Source organism: Neovison vison, chromosome 6 (assembly GCF_020171115.1).
Source record: "Neovison vison isolate M4711 chromosome 6, ASM_NN_V1, whole genome shotgun sequence".
NCBI lineage: Eukaryota > Metazoa > Chordata > Mammalia > Carnivora > Mustelidae > Neogale > Neogale vison.
Window position 1 is genome coordinate 81,784,360 of NC_058096.1, and position 14,872 is coordinate 81,799,231.

The window sequence follows — 14,872 nt, forward strand, 5'->3', positions numbered from 1 at the left end:
ACACACCCCCACATACATATGCACTCTACACATGATTTGTAGGTTATTTCTTGGTTTTAGTATTATAAAGAATTATACAAGTGGCCATGCTTATGTAAATGTGATAGATACTAGAAATGGCATCATTAGGTCAAAGAATAATACATATTTTAAATTATTTTCTGAAAAGGAATATACCAGGGGTGCCTGGGTGGCTCAGTGGGTTAAGCCACTGCCTTTGGCTCAGGTCATGATCTCAGGGTCCTGGGATGGAGTCCTGCATCCGGCTCTCTGCTCAGCAGGGAGCCTGCTTCCCTCTCTCTCTCTCTCTGCCTGCCTCTCCATCTACTTGTGATTTCTCTCTGTCAAATAAATAAATAAATAATCTAAAAAAAAAGAGGAATATACCAATCTGATGGATGATCTGATTTTGTTTAGTTATACATTTATTTAGTAATGGTTTGAGCTACTTTTTATAATTTTGTGCTTCTTTTTCTGGGAACCAACTCTTCATGTTCTTAAGCTATTTTTCTTTTGAGTTTTTTGTGTCTTGATCTCATTAATTTTTCAGGGGTTCTTCGTGTATTAACAATGTTCACTCTTTGTCAGCTCCATTTGTTGCAAATATTTTCTTCCAGGTTGTCATTTCACTGTGAAGTTTTTTCCCTCCCCATGAATCTAATCTAAAAGATAACGTTGAGGAGCACTTGGGTGACTTGGCTAAGCATCTGACTTTGGTTTAGGCCATGATCTCAGGGTCCTGGGACCCAGGCTCAGTCTGTCCCTGCTCAGCAGGAGTCTGAGGGGAAGAGTCTGCTTGTTCCTCTCCCCCTGTACTTCCCCATGCTTACATGCTCACTCACTCTCTGTTTCTCTCTCAATTAAATGAGTAAGTCTTAAAAAACAAACAAACAAAAAAACCAGATAATGTTGAATTTGAAGCCAGTCATTGCAGTTTAGAAGTTAGAGATCTTTATTAACCTGTAAAGAAAACTTGGAAAGATCTTAGATTTCCACTGGAAAAAAAAATAATTTTGGTGTTCACTAGTTTAATTTAAAATAGAGAATTTGAAGGCACCTGGCTGGCTCAGTCAATAGAGCATGTGACTTTTGATCATGGTGTTGTGAGTTTGAGCCCCACATTGGACATAGAGATTATTTTTTTTTTAATTTTAAAATTAAGAATAAAATGGAGAGTTTTGAAGCCAGATCTTGGAGAATATATTTATATTTATATTTCACATATATGTAATTGTTTAACAGTGATAATTATATCATTCGGTTGTTCAAAGTTTTTGGATGAGTTTGGTATTTCTCATTAACTGATTCTTAATATGTTTGTAAACACTGGGGTTTGAAACCAAACAAAGAGTGGTTCAAGTTCCAACTGTGTCATTTATGAGCTAGGGGACTTTGTGCAAGTTATTTAACCTCACTAAACCTCCATTTCCTTGATGGACTATAAATATTCCTCTCTTGCAATGCTACTATACGGAGAATGAAATTAGATAATTCACATTGAGCACAGTATCTGTCACGTAATAAGCACTTAATAAATGTTATTTTTGTCTTTATCATCATCATTTTTAATAGTGCAACTGTTAGTCTTCATACCATAGATAAGAACACCCTTTACTAAGTAACATTCTAAGGCCACCACAATGAATAAGCGCATTCTAACACTAGAAAAAGCTTTCCGATTCCAGTCCAAACAAAATCCCTTCTCAGGCCTTGGTGTCCAACTTGATATTGCAAAGTAAAACCCAGCCTGTCTCTTAAAACTGTCATCATTCCTGCTCTAGCACTTGCCTATGTGACTTGAGTCATGTACCATGAGAAATACCCCCTCCCCAAAAAAGAAATAATCCATGTAAGCTTGTTGTATCAAGCAGAAAAACAAAGCAGCAGTGTGTTGCCTAGAAAGTTCTTGCCCCTCTTTTCTTTTTAATCTAATTAATTAAAAAAAAGAGATTCAGGAAATGGTTCAGGATAGCAATCAACGGAGAACACAAAATCAAGGAAAAAAAGAATGGTCAGAGTTGCTGTGCTTTTTACTGAATCTCCATTGTTTTAATATTTACCAGTGTGCTCATCATTTCAAAATTCTCTCTTCTAAATCAGTTTTCTACAAGCCTCAAACAACATAACAGAAATACTTTAAATTCTCTGTCCCTTTAAACAAGTCAGGAATTCTCTTAGGAGCTGATCTCTCAGGATGGATAGGCCAGTTCAGCTGAAATTTAAACTGACCCAGATTCAAACTTTAACACAAAATTTCAAATTTCTGTGACTAAAGAATTGGGATTATTTATTAGGTATGTTGTTACTATTTATTTTGTAGTTCATAGTTTCAGCCAAAGACAAAGATATTCACGAGTCCAAGAGCATCAGTTGAAAGGATAGTTCCAGGCAGGCTGAAATTAGGGAATTGAGTGAATTTTCAGGAAAACAAAGTGGGGGGCGGAGGAGACATGAGAGCTCTAGACCCAAAATAAAGTTGGAAGAAGTTTACAAATCATTGTCCTTGGGTTTCATTGATACTTGTTTTGTGATGAAGGTAGCCTTAATGAACATTGGAGATTCTTACGCACATTAAATTTAAAAAGTGTTCTTAGAGGACAAGACAGAGGTCCAATTCATGTAGAGTTCAGGTCAATTAAGTGCCGGTGACCTTGGCCACCTGAGCTGGTTTACAGAGTGTAAAATGAACTTGACTTGTACATAATGCACTTTCGAAAAAAATCAGATGAAAGACCTTTTCAGTGAACCCAAGTTCCTTTACTTAGATCCAGTCAGGAACAACATGTTCCTTGGATTCACAAGGAGGAGGTAGAAATTTCACAATGGGAGGTTTATTGTATCCATTTAGAATTCCAAGGTCCTCTCTAGCTCTGAAAGTCTATTCATTCAGCCATTCCACAAACATTCTTTAAGTCCCAATTTTTGCAAGTGTTAAAATTTAGCAGATCAGGGGCACCTGGGTGGCTCAGTGGTTTAAGCCTCTGCGTTTGGCTCAGGTCATGATCTCAGGGTCCTGGGATCGAGGCCTGCATTGGGCTTCCTGCTCAGCAGGGAGCCTGCTTCCCTCTCTCTCTGTCTGCCTTTACCTACTTATGATCGTGCACTTGCTCTCTCTTTCTCTATCAAAATAAATAAATAAAATCTTTAAAAAAATTAGCAGATCAAGTTTCCTTAGTATCTTATAGGAAAGAATAGAAATAGTTTGGTAAGTCAAACTGTAAGACAAAAGTGTACTGTGTGTGTGCTTTTATAGGCAAAGGCTGTGTCTGAGTATATATTTGGCCTTCAGGTGAATCACCGTTTTGTTATGTGATCCAAACCACAAACTCACTATCCTGATTTGAGGAGTAGGAGAGGAAAATAATCTGAGAAACTGCTTAGACCTTTTTAATGAATGGCAAATGCCAAACCCAGCTTCTCTGAACCTTTATTTTAAAAAGATAATTTATGATTTTTTTCAATGAGAAAGGAAATTTCTTAACAGATGGCTTCACCACAAATTCCTTCCCAGTGTTCCATGTTCATACTAAACTGAAATCACCCACTCAGGGTAACCATGGTTCATCACGGGAAGAGCAGCCACAGACTTATTCTAATACAGTGCAGTCTTTATAAAAAATAAGCAGACACAGGACACCTGGGTGGCTCAGTTAGCTGGGCAGCTGCCTTTGGCTCAGATCATGATCCCAGGGTCCTACAATGGAGCCCCACATCGGGCTCCTTGCTCAGTGGGGAGCCAGCTTCTCCACTGCCTGCTGTTTCCCTGCTTGTGCTTGCTCTCTGTCTCTGTCTCTCTGTCTCTCTCTCTCTCTGTGTCAAATAAATTTTAAAGAAATAATAAGCAGACATATCTCAAGTCATGACGGAGAGGTCTGCCGAGAAGAAGGCAGAAAATTATATACGGAAAAAGTGCCCATCGCTTAAGGCAACATTTTTTTTCAAGCTCAGAAGGAAAGCAAAAGTGTGGACGCAATATGTTTGAAGAGAACCCTCGCAGAATCTCCAGACTACTGATTTCCATGTTCCTATACAGTTCAGCAGCAACACGGAGCCCCTGATCCATCTCTGACCACACCAGCCTGCTTAACTTCTGGAATGGGCACATTTCTTTAGAAGCCATGAAGTAGGTTTACATTGAATTAAAGTTTACCTTACGAACAAAACAGTTCCTGTTCATCTTCAGAACCTAAAAGAAAAACTTTGTCTCTTTTCTGTAGTCACTTGAAAGCTATTTTCTTTACACAACACAATTAAGTATCCTGTGGACTTGTGAGGAATGGCCAGTGACCTTGTAGACATCTCCTCAAGGACAGAGGGCTTTTCTCTTGCTTCTCCTGTGTTCGCTCTAACTGACCCTGGGTTAGTGCTGAGGGACAGGCTCATGTCCGAAGTTTTGTGAGCAAGTGCATTCCCTGCAGTGGGCCTGTGGCCTGCCTTAGGTTATGATTAGTGGCCCCGATTCCCCTCTGCAGCCAAGGTTAATGCATTTTTGCACATCTACTTAAACTTGAAACAATACCTGGCCCCAAGCCAGTGTTCAACAAACATTGCTAAGTGGAGCTAGAACACAACTATTTGCTTATTGGAGACCAACACTAAATGACTTTCAAGGAGACATTTGTTGAACGTGGCTTCATGTTGCTACAATTTAACTATCTCTGCACAATTAAGGCATGCAAATGGGAAAGGGCAGGAGTGCCTGATTTGGTTTGTGGTCACATGAAAGATTGAAGAAGAAAGATCGTTTCAGTCTAGCTTGTCTTTGGAAGGATGAGGAAAGCAGGACCCAAAGAGCCTGAGATGTCAGCAAGGTCATTCAGGCCAGCCCAGATTAGCACACCAGATCCCAAACCCTTTGCCTCGTTTACACATAGACCACGCCTCTGAAAGCCAGGCTGGTCCGTCCAACTGCCAAGAGCTCCGTGTGCTTGACGAAGGTGCCGCTCCGACCTCTGTGGGCTCCCACCAGTCTGCTTTCCCCCTGACTTGATTGTCTTAGTAACCATCCCTTTACTTCTCAGGCCAAAAGTCTGAGAGAGTCACCCTTGGTTCCTTGACCTCCACATTCTGTATCCTGCACACCGGCCAGTCCCCTTATATCTACTTACACAACTTGTTCCGAATTTGAACGCTTCGTCCCCACTTGGCCCACTTGCCCCAGCACTGTGACCTCTCCCTGGCCTCCCTCCCCGCTTTCACTCTTGCCTCCTCCAAGTCATCTTGAGCAGACCCGTGACCAGCTCAAAATGGAAATCCGATGTCATTTCCCCTGTTTAACTCCTCACGTCCCAGTCCCACACCGATGCTTTGCCATCTCACAGAGCGTAAAACCCAGAATTGGCACGATGGATTTCAAGGCTTGATGTGATTGGGATTTTCAAAGCTGGGTACAGGATGTCATGGAGGCACAGTCTCCTGTTACTTCATTTCAGAACGTATAGCTGACGAGATGTAACAAATGATTTCTCATATTTTCACACGAATACACCTGAATCTCAGTCTAAATATCAAAGGGGAAAAAATGCCTTCCCGAGAAAGAATTGAGTGGCTTGGAATGACCACTTACACTGAAAATGACCTTCATATGGAGTGCATGCCATCACTTATGGGCACACAGTACTACCTTCGACAATGAGCCTGTGCCCAATACACTCTCACCATGCACTGTTTGTTCCTTGTGGATACATACAGTGTTCGTGCATCTTCACACGCCCAGAGCCCAGCACAGTTTGGGGATCAGAATGGGATTTAGTGCATGCTTAGGGCATGGGAGGGTAAATGACTCCAGTCCTGGCTGACCACAAGCACCATAAAGGGGCCGAGCCAGCTGCAGCTTTTCCTCGTAGTTACTCTCAGCCCATGCTGAGCTGTTTGGAAGAGACCCTGGAGGGAGAGGCCTCATCAGAAAGGGAGACACTTGCTTCCAGCGCCAGGAAGGGCCAGGACTCTCACTAAATGCCTGGTTCCAAAACCAGGAGGGCTACGGGAAATCTTTAGCATTTAGCCTTTGACGCCTCTCATTCTGAATTTCCCAGATGTGAGCATCGCTGTGATAATCACCGCATTTCTGTAGACTACTGTGCTTTACAAAGTGCTTGAAAGCTGGTTTTATTTGCTCTCCTGAAGCATGATCCTCAAGGTAGTGTGTGTTGTTATCTCCACTGCAGATCAGAGACCTAAGTCACCAAATCGGTTGGGGGGGGGGTGGTGTTGAAATAACCCAAGTGGAATCCCATAGCACACTAGAGTATAGATTTCTAACCTTCCCAACCTGCGCTACCCCATTATCCATTTGGCTATTCTGTCCTCTCCTCACTTCCTCCAGTACATATAATTGCTTCCAAAAAGTGGCTCATATCATAGGGCTTTTTAAGATAAATTTAATTTCAAGCTGCCCCTTCAGAGAGCTGGCGATAGCCCAGGCCTAAAAGCCACTGCAGTTTTTTGAGAGCGGGCACTGGACCTTATAACACCTGTCTGCCCTAATCTCTTCATCAATGCTTCTTTTAACAAGCCACCGTCCCAGACAATCCTTTTTCAATGAATGAAAAATATTTCCGGAACTATATCCAAGCACTTCATTTTCCTGTCAGAAAAGTAATTGTGGCTGGCTGGTAAACCAGTTTGAAAAATCAAATTTAAATGAGCCAAATTTAAATTTATAAGAGCCTCATTTAACATGCAATTAGTTTTATGCCTATAATAAAAAGAGAAAAACCACCAGTCTTCCTGAGGAATTAAATAGGCTGATAAGGAAATGCTGTGCCTCATGGAAATGAGATAAAATGATTCTTGAACTGTCATCCTTTTGGTTGCATAATATTATATACAATACATTCTATTTCAGGGAAGTATTAATTTTACTGAAATTAAATCTTTTTTTTTTTTTTTCTCGGAGTACTCACAGGAATGTGACCAGATGGTAGGGCTAAAATTTATATTATTGGTTTCAGACTTTTTTTTTTAAGTTCTCACTCTCTCCTTTATATTATCTAAGTCTTTATAGCTTCTGTTTTCGTTTTTTCCCCCAAAGAACAGGGAATAATAGAAATGGTAGAGCTCAGCTATATTTAAGGTTCTTCAAACTTTGTTTCAATTAGTAAAAGGTTAAGCAAGATCTTCATTTGCCAACCCTTTTATTCCTGTTACAACCCGTGTGTACATGAAGATGGCCTTGGCAGTCATTTATTTCTGATTTATACCATTTTAATGTTTTTGATGAGCAATAAATATATCCCATCCCACTGTAAGCCCATTAAGTCATTCATAACATGAAAGTGATTTGCAGTTTTCATGAAGTAGTTAAACTCTTAGGCCACTTTTTATTCTAAACTTGGCTCCTGGATATTGCAACAGATGAGTCACTGTGAACGAGCTTTGCTGAGTATATTTTTCTGGTGGGGTAGGAGTAGTAAAACTATCGAGAAAGTTATAAGACTTTTCTTTTTTAAAAAGATTTGTTTATTTTTAAAGAGAGGAAGAGAAAGAGCAGGGGGCCGGGGCAGAGGGAGAGAGAGAAGGAGCGGCAGAGGGGGAGAGAGAGCATCGTAAGCTGACTCCAAGCTTAGTGTGGAGCCTGATGCAGGGCTCCATCTCATAACCCTAAGGTCACTACCCTGAGATCATGACCTGAGCTGAAACCAAGAGTCAGACACTTAACCGAACTACGCCACCCTATAAGACTTGTTTTTGTTGAGATTCAAGTCAGTCTTTGATATATTGTTTAAAGGCTCTAGGGGCCAATTAATACATCATTGTATTCAATGTCTTTTTGAAACTGATACTGTGCTTTTTTTTTTAAGTAAATTTTTGAAGGAAACCAAACTTTTACTATTTCTTTTTATTTTATTTTATTTTAATTCAGTTAACATACGATGTATTATAAGCTTCAGAGATAGAGTTCAGAGATTTGGCAGTTGTATATAACACCCAGTACTCATCAAATCATGTGACCTCCGGAATGCCCATCCTCCAGTTACCCCATTCCCCCACCCATCTCCCTTCCAGCAACCCTCAGTTTGTTTCCTAGAGTTGAGTCTCTTACACTTTAACTGTTTCTAATAGTGTTTACATTTGTACTTTTTGGATTTTTCCTGCCTCTGTTCCCAGGATTGAAGGGCTCCCTCCAGAGGCTACAGCTCGAGTACGTGGATGTGGTCTTTGCCAATCGACCGGACAGCAACACCCCCATGGAAGGTGAGTGAAGAAATTGGATAAAAGACTCTAGAGTTATTGATTCTAACTGGATGACTTATTTCACTAACAGTAGGAAATGAAATATATTCAGACTGATTTGATTGAATGGGGAAAATGGAAACCTTTCCCATCGATGTCTCTTGGACTCAGCATTTACCCTCAAGGCCAGAGCTCTGCATCTGGCTTCTTCATTCATTTCTGAAGTATTCCCAGGCATTGGGACTGTGGCTTCTGCTGGCTACAGTGCTCACTTTTTCCAGGTTCATTTCACTTCTGCAATTTCATCAACTGAAACAATAAAATTAATTGGAAGGGGAGTTTATAACCCAGCCATCGTTATTTTGGAGGAAGTCCCTTGATGATCTTCCTCTTTTGTAATGACTAAGTTTGATTAGCTTCCGATCTGTGGTAACAGGTTCTAAGTGGTACTGTGAATGGAGGTTTTCTAGGAGTGACTACTTCAAAATGAGACTCTTCATTGCAATTTGGGTTTTGATTCTCAGGAAGCTGCAATATTTTATTCCCTTTCTGTTACAACTATTTGAGGACAATAGTCAGGTCTCTTCTGTGGGAACATTGAGAATGTTCCTAAAACGAAATTTTCTTCAACTTGCATTTATTTATGGAGTCTACCTAAGGTGATTGAGGATGAAGATCATTTAGGAGGATATATTAGAATGTTCTAGTTGAGATGTACAGTCTTATAGATTAGACTTACCTGAGGGGAAAACGAACAAAGATATTTGGGGCATAGGAGGAAAAAACAATGTTCTGGTCATTTGAGGCTTATAATACGACATACAGTTACACATTTTCAAAGAATTAGAATAGGACAAATTCTATTTACTATTCAAAATTACACTGAAGATAAATTTGTCCCTGATGATTCAAAAGGTGGTCTAGGATCTCGTAATAAATCAGGTTCTATAAAGGTTTATTTTTGCTATAGGGTTATAGAGGTTATAGAAGTTACAAATGATTGTATGTATGAAAGTTTATACGAATTTTTCTGTAGGTTGCACTCCTGACCCTCCCCCCAAAATACGGAAGTTATTTTCCTTGCCATTTATCTGTTAACTACAGAGAAATGTTAAAAATATATATATTTACATATCTAACTTCCTCTTAGAGTTTTCTACTTTCTTGACTCTGAGTAAATCAGGAGTTTATCATAGTGCAATATCAGTGTTGGAAATTCATAATAAGAATTATCCATAGAAATGACATAAAAATGCATATTTTTATCAAGGCAAAGAATAGGTATTTCATAAAGCAGTCATAAACATCTTATTAGTGTATGAAGTCCTTATTGCAAGGATAATATGATGTCACATTTTCCTCAATGACATGTTCAAAGAGAACACTGAAACTATCTGATGAACAAAAGTGTTAAATACAATGCCATTTGGTGGGGACTGTGAAACTGAAATTGCTTCCCATTTTAAGTGCCTCAGTGCCACTATTTTCCTCTTTGGAAAAGAATCCTTTGTGATTATACCACGTACAGGATAGAAAAACATTGGGATTTTCCCGGGTCTTTTTTTTTTTTTTTCATTTTATCCATTTTGTGCATCCTCCCCAATGTCTAATTTTAGAGATACAATGCAGGACTCTCTCAAACAGAAAACATTGTAATCTGCATGATATACCTACAGAAGTAGGATATTCTCAATTAGGATCTAAGCTCTAAGCTATGTGATATTGACAAAATAATGGTGTTTGTTGTGTGAACACTGATTATGGGTTGAAATTTAGTAGAAGGGAGCTTCATAGTGCTAAACAAACAAACAAACAAACAACATTAACAACATAAGATTGCTACCTGATAGAATTTGTAACTGCAGCATTGTCCAGCCTTTGCTAGAATTGGAGAATATGTTAGTTTTCTCTGAGTTTCTCATATAGTAATTCCACAAAGCAGAACATTTTCTCAAGCTATGTTGTCAAGAGGTGCTGTCCAAGTCCAGAAGTCTAAGGAAGGAGGCCAAACAATAGAAGTTTGCACTTGATGATAAGATCAAGGAACATGGCATTTTTGTAGCTCTGCCACCGTCTACCCCTTCATGCTGGAATGTACTCAGTTCTCCCCACCCTCCACCAGAAGGGACCCACTCCTAGCTGGCCCATCAAGCTCGAAGTCTTATTCCTCTGGAGGGATTTAACGTGGAAACACCACAGAAATTCATTAAGTCGGATTTGTTCCAGACTGAAATCCCTTCCCTGTTATTTCTCCCCAACTTTCAGAAAATGTGTATCCTCAAACTCAGTATACTTGTTTGTTCCCAGGTGGGACCGGTGGAGATGCCGGTGTGATCCAAGTCTCTGGAAACTTAGTCTCGGCATTTAGTGACTTCCACTTGACTGTAGCAGAGGGCAACACTGATCTGGGCAATAGAGAGAAGAAGAAATAGGAGATAAGAAGACAATGAGAACCAGACAGGGATTGCCGGGAGGCCTTGGGTGCATTTGCTCCCCTAAAAATGGAAGAATATGGTATCTAAGCTATTTCTGGATTCCATGTTGTTACTGAGATTCATTTTGCAATGAGTTTCTAAGCCATGAGTTGCGTGTGAGTGAAGGTTGTACATGTGCAATGGAGTCTACCTTAGAGGGCTATTAGTATTTCTAAAAACAGTACAGAAAATAAATATTATATATATCAGAATTCCCCTTCCAAAACATATAGTAGTTATTTGTTAGTCAATGTGACTCTATAGTCTTTTTTTTTTAAGATTTTATTTATTTATTTGACAGAGAGAGCACAAGTAGGCAGAGAGGCAGGCAGAGAGAGAGGAGGAAGCAGGCTTCCTGCTGAGCAAAGAGCCCAATGTGGGCCTGGATCCCAGGACCCTGGGATCATGACCTGAGCCGAAGGCAGAGGCTTTAACCCACTGAGCCACCCAGGGGCCCCACTCTACAGTCTTTAATTAGTTTTCAATTTCCTCTGCAAATATAGTGACAAAATCATCACTGGAAGCTTGCCCAGCTCCCCATACCCTCCTTTTTTTCTTTCTGCAATGGCCAGAAAACCCTTAATATCATTCACATACTTTTCTTTATTTCAGCAACTCACATTGGCAATTTTAGGCTTGATTACATCCATTCCTGTTTAATGTAAGTGATCCAACAGTGGCAGCCAAGTGCATGGTGATGAATTTTCATAGATTCAGTCTACGTATGTTGGCACTGTACTGCATGTGTGTGTCTGGGTAGCTCATATTAGACCCTTAGCATTTAAAAATCATTTTTATTGGTTTCAACCACTCCTGTCAACTCTGTCGAGCCACAATACATGCTTAGCTATAATTTTGGTGAGGCACCTGTTTTAAACTCCAGGGACCTATTGAGAGAGCCCAGCCCAGCTTTCTAGGACATGTTTTAAACAACTTTGATTTAAGTTTATTAAAATGCCAACCCCATTCATTTGATTTGCACCTTGAAAGGATGTTAATTGGGAACGCTTCTAAAATAAACCAAGATGAATTTCATTCAGTTTCTACTTATCCTATAGCAACAAACTGAGCCAGAAAAAGATAGCAGTAACATCTTCTTCATCTTATGTAGGCATCATGTATCCAATTAGTTGTTTTCTTCCCTCCTTCCTTGGAAAAACAATAGACAAAAAGGAGTCCTCCTGAGAGAATAGCTATAATTCCAAATGTGCTGTCTGTGGAGAAAGTGGTTAAGGCACTTAATTTGCAATCTACAAGCCTATGCGATGCAATTACATTTGCAGCATGGGACAATGTTCCTGACAACAGAGGGGAACTCTTATACTTTTTCCCCTCTGCCCTCCTTGTTTATTTTTTCTGGTTCACCTAGTAGTAAGTCATTTTTCTTTCCCAGCATCTGCCATGCCATCTGTCTCTGCTACAATATCTGGCATCAATGCCATGTGTTCCAATCCCAGAAAAAAAAATATCAGCCCGGTATCCCCTTTCTTCTTTCTTATGCTGCTGTGTTCTTACCAGTAGAGTCACTGACAGTTCCTTGCGCTCTATGCTACTCGTATTCTAAATGTATTTCCATAAATCCCAGCGTGTATTTCAGAATCTTCTCTTGAGTTCATTAGACAAAAGAAACCTCGTTCCAGTGTGAGTCATGCTAGACAGGGAGAGACATGGAGCATTCATGTGTCTGAGGACCTGGACTAGGCATTTTGTGGTTTAGTTTTCTGTCTTTTCCAAGTGTCAGGCTAATTTCTCTCTCTATAATCTTCTCATTGTCCCAGAAAGGAAGTGATGACCATGACTAGAGGGCAAGAAAGGAGTCTGCAAACCATATACTACTTGTGAATAATAGAAAAAAAGAGGGGAAATGTTTTTGTTTGCATAGCTTTTTGGAAAGGAGAAAAGAAATCCCACCAATATGTTGATCTGAAAAGATGATGATTTTTAAAGGAAATCAAATTTTAATTTAAAAAACATTTGGAATTCAGCCTTCTAACTTTTATTTAGAGCTTTTTTGCCAAAACTAGTTAATCTCACACACTCCCTTCGTCATTAGGTGTTATTCCCAACCTAATGACAATCCAAATTTTTTATTTATTTTTCCTGCTAGCAGGTCAATGCAGACATAAACAACACAGATGTCCTTTTTATTTTTTTTTTCAAGACTTTATTTATTTAACAGGGAGAGAGAAATCACACACACAGGGGCAGAGGCAGAGGGAGAAGGAGGGTCCCCAGCGAGCCAGGAGCCGATGCGGGGCTTGATCCCAGGACCCCGGGATCATGACCTGAGCTGAAGACCGATGCTTAACCAGCAGAGCCACCCAGGTACCCCCAGATGTCTTCTTTAAATAAGACACACAAGATCGAAGTTAGCTTTACTTAGTTCCCACAATATCATCATGTCAAATAGCCCATCCTGTAAGTATTTACTTCCTTCTGAGCCATCTTGTTTGGTGTCTCCACATGTAAGCAGGAATCCATGGAGAGTCATGAATTTAGGATATCCAATGACAGCTCAGAAAATACCAGAAAGTAACAAACATTGCAGCATCCCCAATTTTCTCCATGTTTTTCAGTTTCACAACACTGGCCCTGGATATTTAGTATCCAAAGCAAAGTTTTCAGAACGAAAATTTAATGACCTAAAACCTAGAAATATCACCTAAGCACAATGGATCATCGCTCTGCATTTGTGTTAACTTCCCTGTAAGACACTCTCAACCTTTCCCCCAAGACATAATAATAGCAGGAAGGAATATGCAAATAGTCATTAGCAGCAATGAATGTTATAAAGTCATATGTGTATTTTGAATTTTCTATTAATTACATTCAAAAGGTAAAAAGAAACAGACAAAAATAACTGTAAAAATATATTTTAGGGGCGACTGGCTGCCTCAGAGCATGCAACTCTGATCTCAGTGTTGTAAGTTCAAGACCCACACTGGGTGTAGGGATTACTGAAAAATAAAAAAATCTTTTAAAAATACATATATATTTTTTCAATTTAACCCAATATATAAAATATATCATTTTAACATATAATCAATATCAAAATTATTAATGAGGGTTTTTTTCACTCTAAGTCTTTGAAATCTGTTGTGCTTTTCATACTTATAGCACATCTGAATCTGAATCAGCCACATTTCAAATGCTTTATAGCCTCATATGGCTACTGACAACTGAATTTGGTCACATGCAGATCTGCAGGCTGTATCTCCAGTACAGCAGAGCACCAGATACATAGTAGGTGCTCAGTAAATACTTATTGTGTGGGTGGGTGGGTAGACAGACGGATGAACGAAGGGATGAATAAGTGAACAAGAGTTGAGCAACTGCATGAGTGAAGCTCTAAAGTTAAATAGATCCAACTTTATTTTTCTGTACTTGAAAACCTATTTTGGTTTCCTAATATCTACCAACATTCTGGTCCCTGATCTGGTTCAACATATTTCTGGGTGATGTTGAGGACAGGTGGCTGGCAGTAATTTCCAGGATGCCAGGTCTTTCTCCAGAAAACTGACTGATACCTAAATGAGTAGAAATGAATGGAGGGATGATTCTTTGGCAGTTCAGCTGCCCCTGAGGATTCCTATATCAAATTAAAATTATCTAATGCATTTCATTCATGACCCTGGCCAGGATGCTCCTGAGAGCCTCTAGTGCCCATCAGATCAATTTAGCCTTCTGGTCCGAAAGACCGGGACAGCTGAGTTTTCAAGAAATTAATTTGGAGAAAATGATTTTCATATCCAAGAAGATGAGCCAAAACCTACCAACCCTGTGGAAAAAAAAAAAAGTCTTCCAGTCTTCCAATTTTATTAAATCAGTTTTATTTGCATTTTTACTGCAAATTCACCAAAAATTAGACTGCTTCTTTAGACCTAGTCAGATGATGTCTTATACATTACAAAACAACAAGTCATTTAACAAAAAGAGAAATTTCTTTCATCCATTCTAAGAAACAGCCTTGGGGATGGTTGGATTCACTTTGTCTCTGATATGTTTTTTTTTTTTTTTTTCAACTACATTTTATTTATTTTATTTTTTTCCAATTTATTTATTTTCAGAAAAACAGTATTCATTATTTTTTCACCACACCCAGTGCTCCATGCAAGCTGTGCCCTCTATAATACCCACCACCTGGTACCCCAACCTCCCACCCCCCCGCCACTTCAAACCCCTCAGATTGTTTTTCAGAGTCCATAGTCTCTCATGGTTCATCT

General features: G+C 39.5%; 1 protein-coding gene across 3 annotated transcripts in view; it reads left to right on the plus strand.

Annotated features, from left to right (window-relative positions):
• KCNAB1 (potassium voltage-gated channel subfamily A regulatory beta subunit 1) overlaps positions 1 to 14,872 on the plus strand; it is a 403,134-nt gene that overhangs the window by 334,046 nt on the left and 54,216 nt on the right. For all 3 annotated transcript variants that reach the window (XM_044251653.1, XM_044251654.1, XM_044251655.1), the window contains exon 8: positions 8,110 to 8,196. In XM_044251653.1, coding sequence (XP_044107588.1) covers positions 8,110 to 8,196 — 87 coding nt within the window. The remainder of the gene's footprint in view (positions 1 to 8,109; positions 8,197 to 14,872) is intronic.